A 25,458-nucleotide genomic window follows, 5' to 3' on the forward strand; every position below is an offset into this window, starting at 1 on the left:
ACTGTGATCTAGGAGAAACTGGATTTTATGCACAACTACTCTTTGGCTGGATCATTACTATTTTCGTTTTTCATTCAATAAGGAAATGTGCACAAAACAATGGCCTTTAATTAGCCTTTGGTTCTGTGGCCAAGACCAAACTCTACTAAGACCAAACTTAATACTGTTTCTCCATTGTTAATACTTTTCAACATCTATATTCTAAAATAAAGTTGTGGTTGCCAAGAATGGTCTTAAAAAACAGGTAATAAGTTAAAATCTTGTGAAAGAAGAATGTGTTCAGTTCCCATTTTTTAAAAGAATTATCATAATGGTTTGATACTGTTTTTAATCACCACCATCATGATTAATAGGATCTGTATTCTTCTATACATCACTCATCTCATTTTATTATCACTGATCAGGAACAAACTTTAATAGACAGATGATTGGTATGTTTAATTTATTGTTAAGATTATGGGGTTCATCCTTAGTACAAGCAAACAAAAATCACTATCTTTGGCCACCGTTTTCCAGCATGTAAGTAGAATGAAATATTTTTGTATAGCAGATTGATGCATTCAGTTACATAGGGAAATATTTTGCAACTAATTCTCTCAGGAAACCGAGGTGCTTAGAACTGATACTCCACACAGGTTTCTATGGCTATAGTTAATAACTAGCGGCAAAGCCTGTGAAATGAAATTTAGCTAAAACAAACAGTGCCATGCTTTATGAGATATTTTCTTTTGGGTTTCCACAAAACTCAAGTTGGAGTGCCTGAAGCTATTTTGACCTGTGTGATATGGAAAACACAGACTCTGCCTGCAGGCTTCCAGCCAGTATTCCTCGGGAAAGTGGGTGATTTTCCATCAGGGTGAGAAATACTTGTTGGGCTCTTTGATATTTAAAATTCAAAATGCCAGAATTTCACTTTACCTGATAGGAACGTTACATCTCTGCCTGCTCTGGTTTCTCCACCCTACAGATATGCTGATAATCAATGTGACCGTGACCTGCCTGTCCTCTAGCGCCTTGTTTCTAAGTATCATATTCAACTGTCCAAACCCCACCTCTTAGCCAAAACCTGATTAAAGTAAATTATATATAGGGAGGTTTTAGAAGACACACTTTCTGTCTGCTTCTCCACACATTCTAACTTCTATCCTTGGGCCACAGCACATGAGCCCCGTGATTATCAACTGGAGGCGGGGTATAGGTAACATGAAAAATTACTCCAGATAATTCTACCATGTGTCTACCTACTCTCGCTGTTTGTATATCACCTTCACTTACTGAACAGTGAACCACATTTTAATAGTATGTCTTTGAAACTTACTAAAGATGGATGTAAGATTATATAAACAGATTTGCACTTTTATGAAATTTAGTAATGATAATAAAAACTTTGTCCTTAAGAATAATTGATTGGTATCCTTCCCTAAGAGATGTAAAAATACATAAAGGATACATTATTTAAATTGGAATCAGTTAAGGGCAGAAGGGGGAACTCTCATGCAGACCCCAAACAGGAAGAGACTACCTTGCATCTCCAACTGGGAGAAGGCTGCTTACTACCTAACTACCCAGTAGAAGAAAAGAAAATCTTCACACTGCCCAGGCACAGCCCAGCCAACAAGAGACTGTCACAACTCAGCCAATGAAAAGACACTACACTCTGAACACCCAGTTTCCTTCAGTGGACTCCTTGCTTATTAAAAGCCCCTCCAAACTTCCCCTTTTCCTCTGTAAAAGACCATTCCCCTTCTTTGTCTGGACTTGCTTATAGTCTTTGCTATAACATTCTTATCCCAAATTGCAATTCTCTGCTACTCCTGAAAAAAACATACCTTGCTGGTAAAATAACTGTCTTTTATTTTTAAGGTCAACTTTACATAAGTGAAGCAACCTACTTTGGTTCAGTTTCACATAACTGGAAGTTAACAGCCTGCTTATTCATAGAAAAGTACTGACTATTCCAATTTTTATTTCTCCACTTCTGTTTCTTCCTCTATTTTGTTTCTTTGGTTATATTTGTTTTCTGATAACCAATTAAAAATTCTTTTTAAGACTGATATGGTATAAAAAGAAATTGAAAGTGAGTAAATGGGAATTAGTTGTGAAGGAAAAAACTTGATGTGTACTGGGGAGGCTGCCGAAGGTGGGTGAGGCCCCTTGAGCACTCAAGGACTGTGCAGCAACCAACTTGCCTCTCTGTCCCAAATCATCATGTTTTCTCTCTCTACTGCATTATTTCCATTAGTATATTTCTGTTGTCATTTATACCATTTTTAAAAAGACAAACCAAACATTTTAAAAAGAAAATATCTCAGGGGTGGAGAGTGGAAAGTGGTCAAAAGATACAAACTTTCAGTTATAAAATAAGTAAGTTCTGGGGATATAATGCACAGCATCATGACTATACTTAATAAGACTGTATTGGATATATGAAACTTGCTAAAGGGAGTAAATCTTACAGTTCTCACCGCAAGGAAAAAGACATTTATAGCTATGTGTGGTGATGGATGTTAACTAGACCTATTGTGATGATAATTTTACACTATGCACATATATTGAATCATTATGTTGTATACCTGAAACCAATGAAAGATTATGTGTCAATTATATCTCAAGAAAAATATCTCAACTCCTTATTTAGCTACCACCCTATTTCTCTTCTCTCTTTTAAGGCAAGACTCCGTAAAACAATTGTCTATATTTGCTGCCTACAATTTCTCTTCTTCCTCTCCATCTCCCTCCCTCTCCTTCTCCCTCTCTCTCCCTCTCTCTCTCTCTCTGTCTCAAACTCAACCTAATCTCTCCAGTGAAACAGCTCTTACTGAAGTCACCAATGACTCCACATTGCAAAATCCACTTGTCAACTCTCAGGCTTCATTACCCTTGAAATACAGGCAGTATTTAACACACCGGTGATCATTCTCTGTGTCTTGACATAATTTCTCTTCCTTGCCAGGATGCACACACCCCTGGTCCTCCTCTTGCCCCTTGGACACCTCTTTTCAGTCTCTGTAGGTCTTCCTTCCATCTCAGACTTCTAAATGTTCTGTGCCAGGGTGGGCCTTTGGCTTTTATCCTCTCTTCTCAAACCACACGCACTTCCTAGGTGATCTCATCCAGCCTCACCACTCTACATACCATCCTACATGCTGATGATTCTTAACTCATCCATATTATTAAGGCTTCTCAGAGTTATATCTCTAATTCAGATCATTTCCCTAGACTCCAGACTCAAATATCCAGCCAACTACTTAACATCTCTATTTAGAAATCTACTAGGTATCTCAGACTTAGCACATCTAAGACTAAGCACCCAGTAGTGACCTCTGTTTCCCCCTCCTCCACACACACCTTGACCTGCCCCTCTGGCAAACACTCCCATCTAAGTAATAGCAACTCACCCTTCCATCTGCTCAGGCAAAACCTCGATGCGATCATTTCTCTTTTTTGTCTTTTTTTATACCAGACATCTGATTAATCGGCAGTTCTTGTTCACTCTACCTTCCAAATATACGTAGAATTCAGTCTACCAAATCCAAACACTTCTCCCCACCTCCATCATCCTCAGCCGGGTCCACGCCATCTTCATCTCTTACCAGGATTACTGCACTAGCCTTCTACCTACCACCACCCTTGGCAATGAAAGTCCTGCTGAATTTATTAAGATTTCTGCACTTATGTTTGCACTAGTAAAACTGGTCAATACTTTTCTATTTTGTATAATGCTCTAATTTTTGTTTTAGGAATAAAATTCTGTCTTGAGTGAGATAAGTTATTTTCTTAGCTTTGGAAATACATACTTTATATTATGTAGGAATTTTCTCCTTTTTTATGTTTGGTGGAATTATCCAGTAAAAGCTTTTGGGTATCATGCCATTTTAGGGGGTCTTTTACTAACTTTTCAGTTTTTTTCATTGGTTAACAATATATTTAGGTTTCTTAACTCTTTTTCAATCAATTTTAATAATTTATAATTTCCTTAAAATTTCCCATTATATCTAATGTTTCAAATGCATTAGTATCTACTATTCCTTATTAAATTATTAATACTCGTCCTGTTGCCTGTACTATAGTTATCTTTCCTTTTGCATTCCTTAATATTTGTTATTTTCTTATTTCTTGAATAGATTGCCAAACACAGCCTATTTTATTGATCTATTTAAGGAAATATCTTTTTCGTTATTAATCAAGCCTGTATTTTAAATTGTGGGCCATTAATATCTTTTCATTAATTCCCTCTGCTTTTAAAAAGTTTATTTTGGGTGTTCTAAAAATGAATATAAGAATATAAATTTTCATCCTATTATGGCTGTATACCTTAGGTTTGGTAGATTTTGTCCCCATTTTACATTTGAGCCTTTTAAAAGTTATTTTTTTAAAAGGTCACTCAGATGAAGAGTGGCAAAGTAGAAATTCAAATCTAAGTGTGATTTACACTATACCAGAGACGTTCTTTTGAATGTATCACACGCAAAAGACATAGAGATGCAATTCACCCAAAAGAAACATAGTTAACATATGGCAATACGTTTATTTTCTTTAAATAAAAATATTAAAATAATGGCATGCCATTTACACAAGAAGGGATATAATTGCTAATTAAATTGGGTTAAAATGAAACCTTAAATTGGAACAATAATTTGATAAACCAACTTAACAATGTATATTAATTGTCATAAAATATTTGTGTCCTTTGACCAAGTAGCCTCGAATCAGTGTTTTTCCTCAGGACATATTTCATAAGACTAAAACTGTTATATAAAAATTAGAATATAATGAAACATATCTACAGCAGTTTGAGGGACAAAGACAGTACCCAAGAATTCTAGACCTGGCTAAATTTGTCATATTCTAGCACTCAGCACCCAAATACTCTTCTTACCTTGTTTTCTCTCTCTTTTCCTGTCAGAAGCTGGAACCACTTAACAACAGCAACAACAATAATAGTAAAACAAAAGATTAACTTTGCTGACTAGATGAAAACAAATGACACAGATATGACAGATACCACATCCCTCTAGATCCCCTCCTGCCTCAAGCTCTCTGACCAGGGCTCTCTCCTGCACTCATTCAGTTCTGGTCCAGATGACCTCCTTCTGTAACGTGAACCTTCCTGCCTCTGGGCCCTTGCACTTGCTGTGCCATCTGCCTGGAGTGCTCTTCCTGCTGTTCTCTGCATGGTTCCCTCCTTCATCTCCCATAATATTTCCTCAATTACCCTGGTAAGCCATCCCTGGCTGCACACTCACACCCCTAGCACCGATCATCCTCTGTCCTGGCTTTGTCTCTACAGGTAAGTCCACTCCTAATCCACCGTCACTCTCTATCAGCTCATTCTGCTTTATTCTTCTATGTACTTATCATAATATTTATCACTGCCTGATATATATAAATTAAAAAAAAAACTTGCAACTGTCTCCACCACCACCTTCCATACTATGATAACTGGAATACTGTTTTGCACTGTATCCCTAAAACCTAGAACAGTGCCTGGCATATAAATGCCCAAGAAATATTTGTCTATGGAACGGCAGGTAAGGAGGAAGACACGGAGAGAGGGAGGGATGGAAGGAGAAAGAGAGGAAGAAAGAGGGGACGGAGAAAGGGCTTAAGACTTATAGATCTGACTTGACTTCATGGAAAAAATATCTTCCATTTCTGGATCAATAACCAGAAATGTCCTATAGTTTCTTGGAAAAGCTAATCCTCCCTAAACTCTATTACAGATACATAGTTTCCGAGGGCTACCTGGCCTACCTCGTCTTATCAGGGTCAAGCCACAGTTGGTCTATAATGTCATGGCACTGCCTCCACCTTCTAAAAATATATATTAATAATGCATACTTTGTCCAGAGAATGTCAACCCAGACCCTAAGGAGGCCCACAGGAAGAAAATTATTTTAAGTGAGTGTGTCTCACTGGGAAAGACAGAACACAATCCCTCTAATTAAAGAGCTCTCATATGGAGTAGGGGGTATAGCCCTTTTTGAGCTGCTACAGAAGTCAAAACAATACTAGTAGATGGCAATTAAAGAGAGGTTGTTTGGCGCTAAGTGAGAAAGTATGTCACAATAACCAGAACTGCCTGGAGGGGTAAGAATCTGCATCACTAAAGAGCATGCTTTTGACAATGGATGTGCCCTGTGGCAAGTCACCATCTACCAAAAGTTTGCACTAGTATTTCTAAATCTTGATTTTAACTTAAAACATTGGTATACTATTTTATAATGCAAATTCTATGTATCAGAACTGACCAAGATCTGGGGTATATTCAGAAAAAAAAAAAACTTTTTTTTTTTTTTTTTTTTGCGGTACGCGGGCCTCTCACTGTTGTGGCCTCTCCCGCTGCGGAGCACAGGCTCCGGACGCACAGGCTCAGCGGCCATGGCTCACGGGCCCAGCCGCTCCGCGGCATGTGGGATCTTCCCAGACCGCGGCACGAACCCGTGTCCCCTGCATCGGCAGGCGGACTCTCAACCACTGCACCACCAGGGAAGCCCCTAAAAAAAACTTTTAAAGATCCGGCAACTGTTAACTATTCTAGGTTATCAGTTCATATATTTAGCATTTCTCACCTGGAATTGTATTTTCTCCAAATTTGGCATAAAGTAAAAGAATTTTATAAAATAATAGCAAAGAAAAAATGACTATGTATAGTTTATCATCATATCTAATGGGCTTAAAGATAGTGTGTGTTATTGTCTGCATCTCTTCTCTCTTCACCCAGAAGAAGGCACTGGCATAGTAAGAAGTAGGTGGCAATCTGAATCCAAGATGTCTTGTGGTGATATTTTGCATAACTAAAATATATAGAAATGCATTCAATTAAAAAGTCTACTCCTTGTCTATATAGCTGTTCTCCCTAAATAGAACCTGCCTTATAATTTTAAGAGTGAGCTTCAGTAACAAAATCATTTATGACAGACAGTATGATACAAAATCTTTAAATTGGGGGACCCTGGAGACGAAGGGTGAGTTTCACCCAACAGGTGGATAGAGTTAATATATTGAAATAAGCAAGGTATCACAAGGGCAGCTCTGGTCTTTTCTGTGAGCAGAACAGGGTGTAAGGAAAACACAGGGTGGGTTGAAACTACCTTTTTGGGCATCTCTTTTCCCACTTCCCTCGAAAACAACAATGTCTAAAATCTTCTGAGGGCTATAAAGGTTAAATTGAGGTCAGGGGTTCCCTATAAACAAAAGTTATTCTAAAACAAGAATACTGATGAGTAAGTTGTAGTTTTTTTCCTACTGTCCTGGATTTATAGACACCTGGTACTATCTCAGAGATCTGAGATAGTAGCTTTGCCAATATCAACACCCCAGTATCTTATGACTGCCCAGGTCCACTTGTGAGAATCTTCTTTTATCCTCAAACATGGCTTTTCAGCCATTTCTGCTGCTCTCAGTAGCTGTCAAACTTCCAGGCTGATCCCTCTGCCCCCGATATACCTGGAAGTACTCAGTCTTGGGAACTTTCCAGGTGTGAACCCTGTAAATGTGAAGTTAATAGTGCATGTACCCAGGAAAACCCTGAGACTTATAGAAACCTTAAGAGTCTGTTAGGTTGCTAGGGACAGAGGGAATTCTGCCCAGTCTCCGGCAATGGCCCTGGTCATTTTAAAGATTCCTTTCTACAGATAATCAAAAATAAAGGAATATATCTATATATGTGATCCTGATAACAGTACTTCAGTTTATGTCTTATGATAAAGAGTGATCTCTTACATAAGGGTGCATCAGATACAATTCTGACTATTTTCAACATTGAATCCACATTTTAAGATCTTTATCTGTAAACAGGATATATAGTTAAGATTCTTTTTCATATGTAATTACAGAATAATAATTTTGTAGCATTAAACATGGCATGCTAAAATGCTCTCGATACTCATACCCCATAAGCTTTTAAGTTTGTTAAGTCTCATAGAACTTTAACACTAAGTATTTCTCTTGAACGTGAGAATGGTGCGTTTAGTATTTCTAAAAGTACTGAAGAATATCACGTATTCAATTCACGAGTAGTCACCTTCTGTTCTCCCAGAAACAAGGTGCATGAACTTGAAGGTAGGGTTAACCCAGTAGCACACGTGCAAAGCCACTGAGCAGGGGACGGTGAGGAAGCGGCCTGAGCAGACCGTCGCCACATGGGAACTCGGTATCAGTGCTGCCTTATCTTATGGGTTTTCAAGAGAAGCCAGAAATCCAATCTTAATATGCACTCTCTCAATATCTAAATGTTGGCAACAAATTCAGAAAACTCCATAAGCATGTGCAGGCCAAATGGAACGCATCTGTTAGCTGTATTCAGTTTGAGGCCTCCAATTTCACACCTCTCTCCTCACTGGCTTTACTCCATACTGATGAGTGATACTTTGGAGAGGGCACTCACTTTTTGTAATTATTTTTCTAACACTTAAACACATTAGAGCACTGAAAATATACAAAAGAATTTATTTCCTATATTGTGGTAACAAAAATGATATTCACATTACTTACCCTGCTGACTTCCTTAGGAGATGATTCATCTGGGGGATGGAGAAGGAAGGGAGAAAAAAATACAATTAGAAAGTCTGAGTAGTTTCTGAAATACAGAACATGTCATTCACGCTCAATAAACTAGAAGGCTATTTGCAATGCTTCCGCTTGTGAAATCTAGGAATTTGGTTTTAAAACTCTGTAAAATAAAAGTTAAACAATAAGTTTAGAGTAGATGTATGTATTAATTTTGGAGGGAAATAAAATAACGCAACAGTTTGCCAGTCATTTTCAAGATTATCTTTTTAGAGATTCTAAAATGGTACTGCCTGCAAATATGGCTACACTGTGGTTTATCAAATACACCTAGAAAAGGGTTTGTAATATTTGCAATATTCTAAATGACACAACCCACATGAATATCTCAAATGGTCATTGACACTTGTGCTGTGAGGGTTATTTCCAGCATTTCTAATTTGCTGAAATAAGACATGTGCCTGCATGGCACCCTGGTTAAGGCATGAAACACACCTATTAATAGTGCTGCTTTGTACCATGGATCCCAGGAGTTGGCGGGGGTGTTTGTACCAGCATGTCAGCATTCTTTACTAGTAAAATCACACTCATGGACTGACCTGGTCTAGTTGAGGCCCTCTGAAGGGCTCTCCCCACAAATCTGGCTACAGGGCAAGAATATGCCTGTGCCCACCAGCAGGGTATAAGACACAAACTGTCCAAGACTCCACTTCAGGTCCACTGGTGAAGAGTATCCCATGCCTAGTAACCGGTTCTGACCCAGAGAAAAGGTGTTGATATGACCCTTCCAGAGGAAGGGTGACTGGAGCTGGGCCTCTCCAGACCGCTCACAGGGAGGCAGCCTTCAATTTCATGCTGTTGCTGTCTTGTGTCTTGTTTAGCAACCAAACCCTCTCTAACTACCACCAGCAGCACACACTTAACACACCAAATTTCTAATGTATTCTACATTACCAAAAAGCACAGCCTAACCTATCTTAACACTGACAAAGTTCACAAGTCCAGAGAGGGCTGTGATGCTTCTTTCTCCGTCAATATTCTTATTAACTAAACCACGAGTCCTGTTGTTTCCTCTTTTTTCTTATCTTTCTCAGATTTACTGCTTACCATCCATTTCCACAAATAACATTAAGTCTAGTTCCAAATCACCTATCAACCAGTAACCTCTAAGCTGATCCCTGAATCCAATATCTGCCCTGGCAATCATGCCTACACACACACACACACACACACACACACACACACACACACACACACACACGCACTCACCCACCCAATTTATCTTTCAAAAATACCCCATCTATCATGCCCCTTGGATTCTTCATAATTTAAAGTAAATTACACTTCAAAAATTGCTGCATGTTGCCTTTACCTGGGGACCTTTTCAAAATTAGCAAGCTTGGGACTATCAGATAGTAAGCGTTCAATAAGCAGTTCCTATTTTTTTGTATTACTGTATTAATACATACTTGCTTATATATTTTTCTTATAATTGTTCCATAATGGTTTGAGCATTGCATCTGATTTCCCTAAGAATGTAACCATGTTATAGGAAAAACATTTATTTTACCTTATACACTGAAGTCATATCATGGAAACATTTTCATTTATTCTTTAACTCCTAACCTCTTATTCTCTTCTAAACCTCTCTGAAGATGAGACTCTTTGATTTAATCATCACAACAAATTTATTAACAGATTATAAAGTTGTAGAGGCATATATGTTTTTAATTATTTTTAATTTTTATCTAAGAAATTCAATGAACAGGGTTGAAAATTCAAGGTTGATTAAAACATGCAAAGGAAAGCAGCAGCCGTGTGAACAAGTTTACTGTGGGACTGAATGGAGTTTTCGAGCTGTGACCCTTCCAGTCTCCAGTCATCAGTACGATCTGAAAGTTAGTTCAAAGGAAGAAGAGCTCGAATATCCAGACATCTGTACATAAATGTCCCCTTTGCTTTTTCCTTTAGTTTTGCTTAGTGCTTCTCAAACTTGAGTGTGCATAAGAAACTCTACTGATATGTATTTATAAAAACCAATTTTTTTCTTGCTTTATGGACAAAGTTTTTGAAAGAAAAATGCTACCTATAACTTATTTCTGGATTTTTCACCTTATGTACAGATTTAGAAATATATCATCTATCTCTTCCTCCAACTTAGAAGCCAAACAATTTTTGTTAAATGAATGTCAAGTCCATTACATTTAGAGAACATGGTCTTTTAGCTGAGGAAATTAATGGGTCCAGTGAATTTGTTACGATAAGGGAGGCTTCCTTCCTATTTCCTATACTTGGAATTTTCATTTTGTTGAACTCTCTTGCCCTAGGCAAGTTTCAGCATGTTGCAGACAATCCATTCACTTTCTCATCCACAATGGAGAGGACAGGATGACCGAATAGCAGAGGAGGCACAGCTAGTGGCTCAGAGCGTGCACTGTGGTCAGAAGCCCACATGGCCAGTCACTTGTTGCCTTACTTTTTGGCAAGGTGTCTGACTTCTTTTGCCACCTTATAAGCCTGAAGTTAGACAACATCCTATCAATATAATTTGATACTGAAAAATAATTTTTTCCACAAAAACATTTTCAATGTAAGGTTAAGAGACCACAACTCAGAATGACTCCTAAGAACCCACAACTCTGGAACGTCTCTGTACACTTCCAACATGTACTCCCAGCTAAACTGTCTGAGTGGCATTTCACATGGTTCAGGAATGAAGCTCACTTAAAAATGAAGGGACAGGCAATCATGGAAAAGAAGGAAATTTCCATGGATGGCAGATTTTGAGTCCTTCATGAGCATCATATTAGCAACAAAAATGTTAGCAACAGCAGACACTAATATTTATGTGGCATTAGGGTTCTGTACACATTTGTTTATTCAAGAAATGTGTACTATGGATCCATTATGTGCCAGGCATTTATCCCTGTTCTCAAGGAGCTTAAATTCTAGTGGGAAGAATAAACAAGAAAAAATTTTAAATAATTTCAGAAAGGGAATATTGATGCTTGTTAAAGAGAAAAAAATTTTTTAAAAAAGGAACTGTCTTCAATGTAAACATCATTTTAATAATTTTTTAAAGCCTTAGGAAGAATAGCTCTTGCAACAAAAAAACCCCTGGAGGATTTCTTAGTAAGTACACCTTTCAGCAAGTACTTAATTTTGAATATTTTATAAATCCTTATAACTGCGCACATATTTGTACGTTGTTTTTTGTGATCAATTTTGATATTTCTTATATGAAATGGGATTTCAGGAATGAATCCAAATTTCTAAGTAGAACTTAAAGGAATTTACGTTATGATGACTGACTTAAAGTTCTGTGTCTGCTTCTAATATTCCTCTTTACTCTGGTGTTTAGCTTTGAAGTAAGAGCTCCAGAAATACAGAGTAGACAAAAATTCCATTAAAACTCATATTCTTTAGAATCAATAAGAAATTATTAAATTTTCTTACTATTTGAGCCATAAAAACTATACGCAAAAGTGAATATCATTAAAGAAAAACAAAATATGATAAAGAAAAATAACAAATAGAATAACAAAATAAGTTTAATAAATTATTATAGATCTAAAAAAGATCCATTTAAAACCAAGCATTAAAAAGTTTTGATTGATTCTTATGATCCTTAAGTATTTTTATTCTTTGTTGATCTTTTAAAATCTTCCTACTAAAAATGAATATTTTTTTACAATAAAGAAAACAGATTCAACATAATCCAAGACTGCAGCTGCTAAAAATGATGATGAATGTTTATGTTTATTTATTGACATGAAAAATTGTCCATGATTTGGTTAAGTTAAAATATATGTATATGTGTTTAATCTATAAGTGTATGTAAACACATACACATTTTATAAATTATATACATAGACACACAAATTAGTTTCAATTACACATTATTCTCTCTTCAGTATATCATGTTACAAGTCTGAAATGAAAACAATTATGGTCATGTATAATTTATACATGTATAAATGTGTGTTAATATTGTTAAAAAGAAAACTTTTTAGATTGATTATCATTTCCTTGAAGTACAATATACAGTTATTTTGACTAAATTTTCCATGGTTAAGTTCTCGGCTTTCAGTGCTCACCCTGTAGTATAAGAAAAGAAGTCTAAGTCACGCATTGATACTATGTATCCAGAGAGGAGAAACAGTGACTAGAAGATAGAGAACTTGCGATCATTGCAAAGATGTCACTGCACCTCAGTCCTTCAAGATTATCCATCTCACTTTGCCTTGCAGTCTCTGCAGATAATGTAAATGGAGCATACTTGTCTTCTCCTTGTGGGAAATACGTATTTCCCATGAAAATTAATAAACCAGCCATCTTTTATACACACTTCCATCACTCAGGAGCTGGTGTGGCTCCATTCAGCCTCCTCCAGCCATTTCTGGCACAGCTATGGAGCTTGTCTAAAGACAGCTATGTGTCTTCTAACAATGCAATCTTAACGACTCAATCCACAAATATCTATCAGATGTATAATATGTGCCAGATACTGAATAAATGTCTCAGTTGGCCCAATCATACCAAAGGGGAGGACTTAAATTCCATGGCTTTGAGAGAAAACAAAAAGGCAGCCTTTGGCCCTAGCTGGTGGCAGGAGCCACCTTGTAGTCATGAGAGGAGTCAATCCCCAACAATAACCCAGCAAGGGCAACAGAGGAGAAGGGGAGGCGGGCACAGAGCATTGGGCAGAAGGAGAGGGCAGCTGGGGGAGAGGAAAGAGAGAAAAGCTGGATCTCTGGAGACATTTCTAACCAATTTAATCAGCCAACCTTGAAGACTGCCTTACTAAAGCCTTCTTCATATGTGAGACAGTTTATTTCCCTATTGATTAAGCCAATTTTACCAGGTGAAACAGAAAGCCCTCAAAAGGAAATGAGGAAAGGAAATGAAGGAAATGTAATAAAATGTTAATAGGATATTACTTTTATATCATTAAATCAATACACCATTATTTAAAATAAAATCTTCAGAAAGCTCTCCGATTCCTACCAAAAATAAACTAATCCCTTTGCTTAGGATTCAAGTCCTCACAATTTGGTTCTATTTTTCCAACTGGAATCTGTAACAACAGGACTCAACTGGTCTTACTAGAGCCCCAAATATGCTTTGCTCTCTGTTAACTCAAAATCTTCATACCTCCCAACAACAAGTATTTTTTGAGCACCTACTCAATAACTAAGTTCCTGGCACTATTCTCGGTGCCTACAATATATCTGAGAACAAAAAAAGACAGTAATCCCTGTCCTCCTGAAGCTTTATTCTAAAGGCAGGAGATGGTCCATAAACATGATAAATAACTAAATTATACAGCAAGCTGGAAGTGGTAACACAGTAGACCAGGTTAAGAAGGATCAGAAAGCAAGGGGGGAGTGGCTGGGGGCAGGCTGCAGATGAAAGTGTGGTTAGAGAAGACCTCCTCCAGGGGGCGGACTACAAAAACAGCTACCTAAGGGAAAAGCTTTCCAGGCAGAGGGGTCGGCCTGAGCAAAGATGCTGAGACATGAGTGTGCCTGCTGTTTCCTCAAAGTTGATTCCTCCCTCTTCCCACACACTGAAGTCTTTCAAGACTCAGCTCAATTTGTATTTTGTCTCTGAGGCCCTCTCAAAAGCACACAGGCCCACTATATGTCTTCCCTCAGAATTTTTACACACTCCTTTCCTGTGAGGAGAGCAGAGTGCTACATTAAAAAAGAAGATAGGCTTGGAGTCCAAAGAGATCTGTTTGCAACTCTCAGCTTCACTTACAAACCATACATGGGCTCCTTGACCTTCCAAACTTGGTAATTTCATATTTATAAAATGAGGTCACTTCAGAAGGTGCTAGGATCAGGTGAGATAATGTACATGAAGTTTTTGCACAGAACGGGCTCTCAATAAATTGCACTTTTCTTTCTCTGCATTCAACCTGGCATTGACTATTCTGCTTTGTGTGGATAACTATATACATATGAATGACTTAACTTCTTCACTGAACACAAGTTCTAGGAGACAAGAGACCACATCTAATATTTCTTTTACATTACGGGGGGAGGAGGCATTTCAAAAAATGATTCTTAAATGATTAAGATATAATGATTCTTTTGCATACAGACAGCAACATTGTGGTAAAACATTAGGAGATTGTTACTTTTGCCAACGGTTTAAAATCTCGTGGCCTAACTATTAAACATAGTGCTCAAATCACTTCACTTTTGTTATCCTTCTTACTTCAATTTTCTAACGCTAAAAAACAGGAATTGATGGAAGAATATGAGCCATGTAATCAAGACCTGAAATACCAGATTAATTGATTTTTGCCAATAAACCCTCTATTTTGCAGTTACTGATGAGGAAACATGAAATAATCTACAAATCACTAAATAATTGGAAAGTATAAAGAACTATATACTTATTGTAGTCTTGGTCAAAAAGGGGTGGGGGGAGGAAATAATAAGTTTACAAGCTATATCACAAAACAGGAGAAATTTTTTTTTTCCCCTGAAGGACTGTAATGATTTTCAGTAACTTACAGAATCACATTTTCTAGCACACCCCAGCATAGTCTATTCTTTGCATTTATTTCTATATAAACAGAAGGAGACCATTCCTAGTGAGAGTTAGTCCATGAAGCTTTCCAATTCTATAAATGAAAAGTGATGGCTTAAAAAGGCATTGTGTGAATTGCAGGCGGTCTTCTATATATAATGTAATAACTTACAAAGTACCTTCCTTATACATATATATATATATATATATATATATGAAAGTTATCATTAAACAATCATTAGGTATCATTAAACAAACACTTAATATGCTTCTCTCCATTTCTATATATTGCGTTATAGAACTTAGCTATCTCTAAATGTCCTGGAGCTGTATCCATTCTGTGTCTTTGAACTCTGCTTTGGTGTCAGGTTCGTGAGCAACTGTAACTCACTGTAAGTTTCACCGTTAGCAACCTGAGCAACATCTCTCCCAGAGGCAAATGGCAGAGCTGATCTTAGCTTCTCAATTGATAACATGTGAGCTGTTGAAATAGAGAAGCAATTCTATCATTCTGACAGAAGAAACCAAAGTAATTAAATGTAAACTCTGTTAACATTTGGAGAATTATTCACCTTTTAACATGGGAAGTTCTATATTCAATAATGTCTTCCAAAATTCATAGTTTCAAGTAACTATTTAGAAACAGCTAAGGAACTTAAAAATTTATTATAATAGATAGATAAATAGATAAAAATTATAAATAAAAATTATGGAGGCCTCCTAAAACTCTTACAATATTTTGTGCCTTTTAAAAAATATCTTTATAATGATGCTTCAATATTGAGGATGTGGGGATCTGAGAAATCCAAAGCTTTCCTATCATATTTATAAGAATAATCAACAGAAAAGGGCTTAGCATCAAAGTCTACATGGTCTAAGAGTTTTCTGAGGATGGGGAAAAAATCCCAGAATGTATTGATCACCTCTACATTTCCCAAATTCTCTGGAGCATACAAGATTCCATGAAATTTGGACATCACACACCGCTCTGTCAACAGAGATCTTTTTTTCCTTTTAACATCTTTATTAGAGTATAATTGCTTTACAATGGTGTGTTAGTTTCTGCTGTATAACAAAGTGAATCAGCTATACATATACATATATCTCCATATCCCCTCCCTCTTGCATCTCCCTCCCACACGCACTATCCCACCACTCTCGGGGGTCACAAAGCACCGAGCTGATCTCCCTGTGCTATGCGGCTGCTTCCCACTAGCTATCTATTTTACATTTGGTAGTGTACATATGTCCATGCCACTCTCTCGCTTTGTCACAGCTTACGCTTCCCCCTCCCCATATCCTCAAGTTCATTCTCTAGTAGGTCTGTGGCTTTACTCCTGTCTTACCCCTAGGTTCTTCATGACATTTTTTTCTTAAATTCCATATATATGTGTGAGCATACGGTATTTGTCTTTCTCTTCTGACTTACTTCACTCTGTATGACAGACTCTAGGTCCATCCACCTCATTACAAAATAGCTCAATTTCATTTATTTTTATGGTTGAGTAATATTCCATTGTATATATATGCCATATATTTCCTATTTCTTCCTGGTTCAGTCTCGGAATGTTGTGCTTTTCTAAGAATTTGTCCATTTCTTCCAGGTTGTCAATTTTATTGGCACATAGTTGCTTGTAGTAATGTCTCATGATCCTTTGTATTTCTGCAGGGTCAGTTGTTACTTCTCCATTTTCGTTTCTAATTCTATTGATTTGAGTCTTCTCCTTTTTTCTCTTGATGAATCTGGCTAATGGTTTATCAATTTTGTTTATCTTCTCAAAGAACTAGCTTTTAGTTTTATTGATCTTTGCTATCTTTTTCTTCATTTCTTTTTTCATTTATTTCTATCTGATCTTCATGATTTCTTCCCTTCAGCTAACCTTGGGGTATTTTTGCTCTTCTTTCACTAATTGCTTTAGGTGTAATGTTAGGTTGTTTATTTGAGATTTTTCTTGTTTCTTGAGGTAGGATTGCATTGCTATAATCTTCCTTCTTAGAATGGCATTTTTGCATCCCATAGGTTTTGGGTCATCGCGTTTTCATTGTCATTTGTTTCTAGGTAGTTTTTTGATTTCCTCTTTGACATCTTCAGTGATCTCTTGGTCATTTAGTAGTGAATTGTTTAGCCTCCATGTGTTTGTATTTCTTACAGATTTTTTTCCTGTAATTGATATCTCGTCTCATAGTGTTGTGGTTGGAAAAGATACTTGATACAATTCCAATTTTTCTAAATTTACCAAGGCTTGATTTGTGACACAAGGTATGATCTATCCTGGAGAATGTTCCAGAGGCATTTGAGAAGAAAGTGTATTCTGTTGTTTTTGGCTGGAATGTCCTATAAACATCAATTAAGTCCATCTTGTTTAACGTGTTGTTTACAGCTTGTGTTTCTTTATTTATTTTCATTTTGGACAATCTGTTCATTGGTGAAAGTGAGGTGTTAACGTCCCCTACTATGATTTTGTTACTGTCGATTTCCCCTTTTATGGCTGTTAGCATTTGCCTCATATCTTGAGGTGCTCCTATGTTAGGTGCATAAATATTAACAATTGTTATATCTTCTTCTTAGATTGATCCCTTGATCATTATGTAGTGTTCTTCTCTGTCTCTTGTAATACTCTTTATTTTAAAGTCTATTTTGTCTGATACGAGAATTGCTACTACAGCTTTCTTTTGATTTCTATTTGCATGGAATATCTTTTTCCATCCCCTCACTTTCAGTCTGTGTGTGTCCCTAGGTCTGAAGTGGGTCTCTTGTAGACAGCATATATACAGGTCTTGTTTTTGTATCCATTCAGCCAGTCTATGTCTTTTGGTTGGAGCATTTAATCCATTTACATTTAAGATAGTTATCAATATGTGTGTTCCTATTACCATTTTGTTAATTGTTTGGGGTTTGTTATTGTAGTTTTTTTCCTTCTCTTGTGTTTCCTGCCTAGGGAAGTTCCTTTAGCATTTGTTGTAGAGCTGGTTTGGCGGTCCTGAATTCTCTTAGCTTTTGCTTGACTGTAAAGCTTTTGATTTCTCTGTTGAATCTGAATGAAATCCTTGCTGGGTAGAGTAATCTTGCTTGTAGGTTTTTCCCTTTCATCACTTTAAATATTTCCTGTCAATCCCTTCTGGCTTGCAGAGTTTCTGCTGAAAGATCAGCTGTTAACCTTACGGGGATTGCCTTGTATGTTATTTGTTGCTCTTCCCTTGCTGCTTTTAATACTTTTTGTTTGTATTTAATTTTTGATAGTTTGATTAATATGTGTCTTGGTGTGTTTCTCCTTGGATTTATCCTGTATGGGGCTCTCTGTGCTTCCTGGACTTGATTGACTATTTCTTTCCCATATTAGGGAAGTTTTCATCTATAATCTCTTCAAATATTTTCTCAGTCCCTTTCTTTTTCTCCTCTTCTTCTGGGATCCCTATAATTGGAATGTTGGTGAGTTTACTGTTGTCCCAGAGGTCTCTGAGACTGTCCTCAATTCTTTTCATTCTTTTTTCTTTATTCTGTTCTGTGGTACTTATTTCCACTATTTTATCTTCCAGGTCACTTATCCGTTCTTCTGCCTCAGTTATTCTGCTATTGATTCCTTCCAGAGAATATTTAATTTCATTCATTGTGTTGTTCATCATTATTTGTTTGTTCTTTAGTTCTTCTGAGTCCCCGTTAAACGTTTCTTGTATTTTCTCCTTTCTATTTCCAAGATTTTGGATCATATTTACTATGAGTACTCTGAATTCTTTTTCAGGTAGACTGCCTATTTTCTCTTCATTTGTTTGGTCTGGTGGGTTTTTACCTTGCTCCTTCATCTGCTGTGTGTTTCTCTGTCTTCTCATTTTGCTTAACTTACTGTGTTTGGGGTCTCCTTTTCGCAGGCTGCTCATTCATAGTTCCCGTTGTTTTTGGCATCTACTCCCAGTGGCTAAGATTGGTTCAGTGTGTTGTGTAGGCTTCCTGGTGGAGGGGACTAGTGCCTGTGTTCTGGTGGATGAAGCTGGATCATGTCTTTCTGGTGGGCAAGACCGCGTCTGGTGGTGTGTTTTGGGGTGTCTATGAACTTATTATGATTTTAGGCAGCCTCTCTGCTAACAGGTGGGGTTGTGTTCCTGTCTTGCTAGTTGTTTGGCATAGGGTGTCCAGCACTGTAGCTTGCTGGTCATTGAGTGGAGCTGGGTCATAGTGTTGAGATGGAGATCCTTGGGAGAGCTCTGGCCCATTGATATTACATGGGACCGGAAGGTCTCTGGTGGTCCAATGTCCTGAACTCGGCTCTCCCACCTCAGAGGTTCAGGCCTGACACCAAGCTGGAGCAACGAAATCCTGTCAGCAACATGGCTACTAGTGCTGGAGGGTCTCCTGTAGAGTCGGGGGTGGCTGTGTCTCACCATGGGGACAAGGACACTGGTAGCAGAAGTTCTGGGAAGTACTCCTTGGCGTGAGCCCTCCCAGAGTCTGCCATTTGCCCCACTGAAGAGCCTCTAGCCAGAGATCTTAACTGATAGGAAAATAGGAGAAGATCCTGGGACTAAATAGATGATAAAGATTAAGATCTCAGAAAAAGGTTTCAATTTTACTGACTCAGTCATATCATTTTGAATTGTAATAACATTAATAATGAAAAATAAAATAAATTAGAAAATGTGATACAAAAGTATTTAGTTCTGTGCAAATCTTTTACTTTACTTTTGATTGAAGATGTTTTTGTTACTATTGTCTGTTATAGCCTAATTACTGCTAACTTAATCTGTACATCTTGGAAGTTCTACTCTAAACCTGTTCAGGGGAAAAATTAAAGTAGGGGCTTTATTATTTTTCTCTGAAGTTACTTCATCTTCACTCTATTTATTCTGCAGTATATTTCAAGTGTGCGATAAAGTTTAGAACACTGGCTCTCTTTTTTGTTTCTGTGACACTGAAAATGGTAAAACTTTTAAAGAGTCTCATTTTGCTAAAACAAACAAACAAACAAACAAAAAACATCTGCAGAAAGCTGACGTTTGTGAGCAGTTCTCTTTCTGCTTCAGACCAGCTGACAGGCCAAGAAGGGAAACAGCCTCAGGAACAGAGTCTGCTCAGGCCAGTGGGAGCAAAGGGGTCTTAGCAGGGGAGTGGGCAGCTGAACCATGGGGGTGAGGATGGCCCTACACGAAGTAGAGCTCTGTCTGAAAATTGCTTATTCTTTAGGAATATGTACGTTTATATTGGACATCCATTTTATTTATTATTGATACCAACCAAAGGAATGAAACAAAGAAACCAGGCAAATACTTCATGTTTTTGAGACACTAACAAAAAAATACTAGAACTGAACAAAGAATTTAATTGCCTACAATTTTTAGCATATTGACTCCAAGATACATTTCTGGTATCAGTTAAGAAGTAATGATTTGTCGATAATTCCATATTAAGACTTTTTACTTAATTTAAAAGTAACAGCAGTTCATAGCAATGAATCACTGAACATTCATTTTCACTTTGCCTGAAGTTGGATATGGGTGACATTAGTTATAGTATTAAAATAATATTCCACTTTTGCTCATGAAGGATTAACTGAAACAGAAATGGCCTTCCAATCATCAACAACTAGAAGACCAGACAAAATGCACGAAACAAAGGTTTTTAGACAGTGGCCACCAGCCAGCGAAAAGACTGTAATCTCAGAGATAAAATATTTGAAAAAAAGTCAGTGCTCTTTCAGGATAAAAGCTCACTGCAAATTAGGAATTTAAGCAGATTTCTTTAACCTGATAAAGAGCATCTGTGAAAGATCTACAGGTACCATTGTACGTAATGGTGAAAGACCAAATGTTTCCTCCTTAAGATGGGGAGGAAGGCAAGAATATCTTCTCTCACCACTCCTATTAAACATTGTACTGAAAGTTCTAGACAGAAAAATAAGACAAAAAAGTGTGTGTTATATAATTTATATTACATATAATATAAATATTATATATGGTATACAGATCTGAAAGGAAAAAAAAGTCTTTTTCCACAGATGACATGATAACCTAGGTAGACAGTCCCAAGGAATCTGCAAAACAAAACAAAACACACACAAAAAAACACTACTAGAATAAATAAGTGAATTCAGTAAGGTCACAAGATGCAAGATCAGAGAAATTTAACTCCTAAATAGAGAAAGATACCCTGTTACATGATAAGGCAAATGACCCAGAGAAGCCAAGTCAATTTTGAAAAATAAGGAAGTTGTAGAAGCTACACTGCGTTCTAAGGCTTCCCATAAAGCTGTATTAATCACAACTGCATGGTACTTTTCTCCACATTCTCACTGGCATTTATCTCTTGTCTTTTTGATAACAGACTCCCTAACAGGTGTGAGCAGATATATTTCATTGTGGCTTCTATTTGTACTTCCCTGATGATTAGCGATGTTGATGTTGTGCCCTTTAATTACATACAGTTTTGTCAATTATACCTCAATAAAGCTGGAAACAAAAATAAAATAGTGTGATGAAAACAACCTAATGACAGATATATAGATAATGAACCAAAATAGAGAATCCAGAAATAAACATATGGATATATGCGATTTTCAACAAAGGTTCCAAAGTTTTATTCACTGGAGAAAAAATAATCTTTTTTAACAAATGTTGCTGTAATAAATGGATATTCATATAGAAAAACAAAACAAAATAAAAAATCTTGACCCTTATCTTACCCCACATAGGAAAATTAACTTCAAGTGAATGAATTTGAAATGTCATATACAAAAGAGTGAAAACTATAAAACATGAAAGAAAATCTTGGGTTAATTTATTTCTTGGATTAGGGAAAAAATCATAAATGAAAAAATTGATAAAACAGACTTTATCAGAATTAAACACATTGGCTCTTCAAAAGACACTACTGGGGAAAAAAAAAGAACAGCCACAGTCTGGGAGATACATAATATTATATATCTAATAAAGGACTTGTGTCCAGAGTATACAAAGTAATATTACAACTCAATATTAAGATGAAAAATATCCCCAATTTTAAAATGGGCAAAATATTTGAATAGATGCTTCACAAAAGAAGACATAGAAGTGGCAAGTAAGCTCACTGAAAAAAAAAAAAAGATCACCATCTTTAGTTGTTTGGGAAATGCAAACTATAACTACAATGAGATACCATCACCTACCCTTTAGGATGGTAAAGTTAAAAGGAAAGAATGTGAAGTAACTGGAAATTTATAAATTGCTAAAAGTGTAATACATCCAAATAAAGGAATATTACTGAGCAGCAGAAATGAACAGAGCGCTGATACACACCACAACAGACACAAGTCTGAAAAGTACTCTGCCAAGTGAGAGAAACCAGATGCAAATACTGCCTATTGTATGATTCCATTCATATGAAATTCCGTAAACAGGACAAAGGCAGCTGAGAGGTTACCAGAGACTAGAGAGGGATGCGGTAGGGGAGCTCGGCTGCAAAGAGGCACATGGGACTTTCTGGGGGGACAGCAATGCTGATGTGGTGATGGTTACATGACACAATACATTTACGAAAACTGACTGACCTGCATACTTAAAATTGGTCAGATTTATTGTATGTAATCCTGCCTTAATAAAGCTGATTGAACAGGAAAGTATGACTCGCCCTAGGCTTTAGCTCCTCGTGCAGCGGGCGCCAGGACCATTCAGGATACCGTCTTGTCTAGAACATCCTCCGGCCCTACACTTCAGTGCTGGCTGGGGGCACTGGGGGCGGGGAGGGAACGTTAACGTGTCCTGCATTCCCTCCATTCTCCCACCGTCCCCAGCCTCCAAGTTATTCCTCCATATCGACTGCGAACCTTGCAACCTGACCCACATCATTCCTTTCCCTCAAGCCCACCTCAAAGCACCCTGCAGGCGTTCAGCAGCCACACTGGAGAACGGAGGGCACAGGCAGCAAACAGAGGGACTCTCACGGGGAGGCCCTGCATCATGTTAGCCTGAGCAGCCTGAGCAGTGAGCTCAGCAGAACCCAGGAGGACAGTATTAAATGGTCAAAGGCTGCCCACCATCACTGCCTCGTTTCCTAGTTTCCCTATATGCCCAACTGTCAGAGAGAAGAAAGAAAATTTAGGAAGAAGCTGTCCAAACCTGGAACTCTCACACAGCCACTTTGGAAAACACTTTGGCACCTTCTGATAATGCTAGTCCTAGGTATCTAAGACTAAGTATGGAGAATACCAAGTGCCAAAAGTGACCAAGTTAATGCCAAAAAGTAGGCTTTAAAGCAGAAGTAACTGAGACCTTCAGTCGCCGAGATTATATGTTTTCTATCAGTAGACAATGTAAAATCCATGAGCAGCATAAAATCAGATAAAGAAAACAAAATTAAATTTTCTTCTGCATATCCAAAGCAATCTTGCTGCTGTACTTCTACAAAGAAGGCTAAAATATTGTTATGAAATTCATTATTCTTCAGCATCCATTAATAATAATCAATTATAAAAGTGAATTAAGCATTTATCTGCAGAAAAGACTGTTGAATTTAAAAATGCTGTGTCTGTAGTTCTCTGGAAATTGATAAAAGAACTGATAACAGGATAATTCCAGAATCCTATGGAGTAGAGATTAGTAGAACAAATATAGCCCAGGGAGAAATAATTTTTTAGAATATTATTTTGGAAGTTCGAGAAGATAACCACTAAGCAGAGACAAGAGGTCACATTCCTAAATTAAAATGCATTAGAGGTAGAAACTATTAGGTATAAAATAAGCTACAAGGATATACTGTGCAACACGGGGAATATAGCCAATATTTTATAACAACTATAAATGGAGTATAACCTTTAAAAATTGTGAATCACTATATTGAACACCTGCAACTGATACAATATTGTACAACAACTATACTTCAATAAAAAAACACAAAATAGAAAAATGCATTAGAGACCAACACTATGATGTCTTTTTTTTATAAATTTGCTTATTATTTTATTTATTTTTATTTTTGGCTGCGTTGGGGCTTCATTGCTTCATGGGGGCTTTCTCCAGTTGCGGTGAGCAGGGGCTACTCTTTGATGTGGTGTGCGGCTTTCTTATCACAGTGGCTTCTCCTATTGTGAAGCGCGGGCCCTAGGCACGCGGGCTTCAGTAGTTGTGGCATGTGGGCTTCAGTAGTTGTGGCTCTTGGGCTCTAGAGCGCAGGCTCAGTAGTTGTGGCGCACGGGCTTAGTTGCTCCGCGGCATGTGGGATCTTCCCAGACCAGGGCTCGAACCTGTGTATCCTGCATTGGCAGGCGGATTCTTAACCACTGCCCCATTAGGGAAGCCCGATGACTTTATATTAACACTATAAAAAATAACCAAACATAGCTATAGTATTAAATACCTAGAATTTAAAAACAAATTACAGCATTATTTGAGATAAATGATTGAATATTCTTCATCTCTACTATGATCCCAATAAACTTGAGGTCTCTAAACACACTGGCTATGGTTCTGGAACACAGGTGCAGCCATGACAGCAGATTCTAGGGGCTTCAAATCAACATGCTTACAGACAGGCAGAGCCATCCACTTGTTATCAGAAGATCTACAGCGTTTGGTACTGAATATCACAATCTAAATTTTGGTGCTTGTATCACTAGTTTCCAAACTTTTTCTAACAGGGCAGGTTTTTATTTCCAAATAAAATCTTATATGGAATAACCCAATACATTAAATAGAATAAAAGAAATGTAGTGGCAGATATAATTCCAACCTCCATTGAAACCTCCTTCCTGTTTTGCACAGGCTGGAAACTGAAAAAGCACATTGTCAGATTTCCTTGCATCTAATCAGATGTACTGCTAATGGGAGACTGAGTTCAGAATGGGGTGACGTGGGAGCATGAAAGCAGGGACAGTGTGGATCCACAGCCACCAGATTCCTGCCTCTCTGGGCTTCCTGGAGCCAAGGGAGCAATTTTTCCTGTCCCAGCTGAGGAAGTGAAATTCTGGGGCCTGGAAGTCTTGGTCACGCCACCTAAAGTTGACCCCTCCTGCCCTTCCAATGCTTTTTAAGTTGCCCAATACATTTCTTTCTCTTTAAGCTAAATTAGATTGGTTTCTATTATCTATAACCAAACCTTACTTGACATGTGTTTTGTTAGTAAAAATTTATTGTCAGAGTTAAAAATTATTATATATCACATTACAAGCTCAACAAATGAGAACAAAGAAGCTATTTGATTAACGTAAAATTTTGAAACAGACGTTCATGGAGGACATCTGTAGTCTTTTTTTTGGGGGGGGGGTTTGCTCCAAATTTATTCTACTATAATTTTTAAAACAACTATATTCAATTATTTAAACACATAAAAACAATAAGCATTCATTCTATTCATGAGTCCCATGTTTTCTGAATTCTTACTGTAAACAAGACCAAATAAGTTCACGTACTTATTTCAACATTCCCTGGCACTGTTTATGACTG

The 25,458-nt window shown here is 37.3% G+C and overlaps 1 protein-coding gene across 1 annotated transcript in view; it reads right to left on the reverse strand.

Annotated features, from left to right (window-relative positions):
* PDE10A (phosphodiesterase 10A) overlaps nt 1-25,458 on the reverse strand; it is a 297,841-nt gene that overhangs the window by 105,271 nt on the left and 167,112 nt on the right. The window contains 1 exon segment of the mRNA XM_081250479.1: nt 8,497-8,525. Coding sequence (XP_081106605.1) covers nt 8,497-8,525 — 29 coding nt within the window.

The sequence above is a fragment of the Mesoplodon bidens genome (genome assembly GCF_964165515.1).
Source record: "Mesoplodon bidens genome assembly, chromosome: 12".
NCBI classification, from domain to species: Eukaryota; Metazoa; Chordata; class Mammalia; order Artiodactyla; family Ziphiidae; genus Mesoplodon; species Mesoplodon bidens.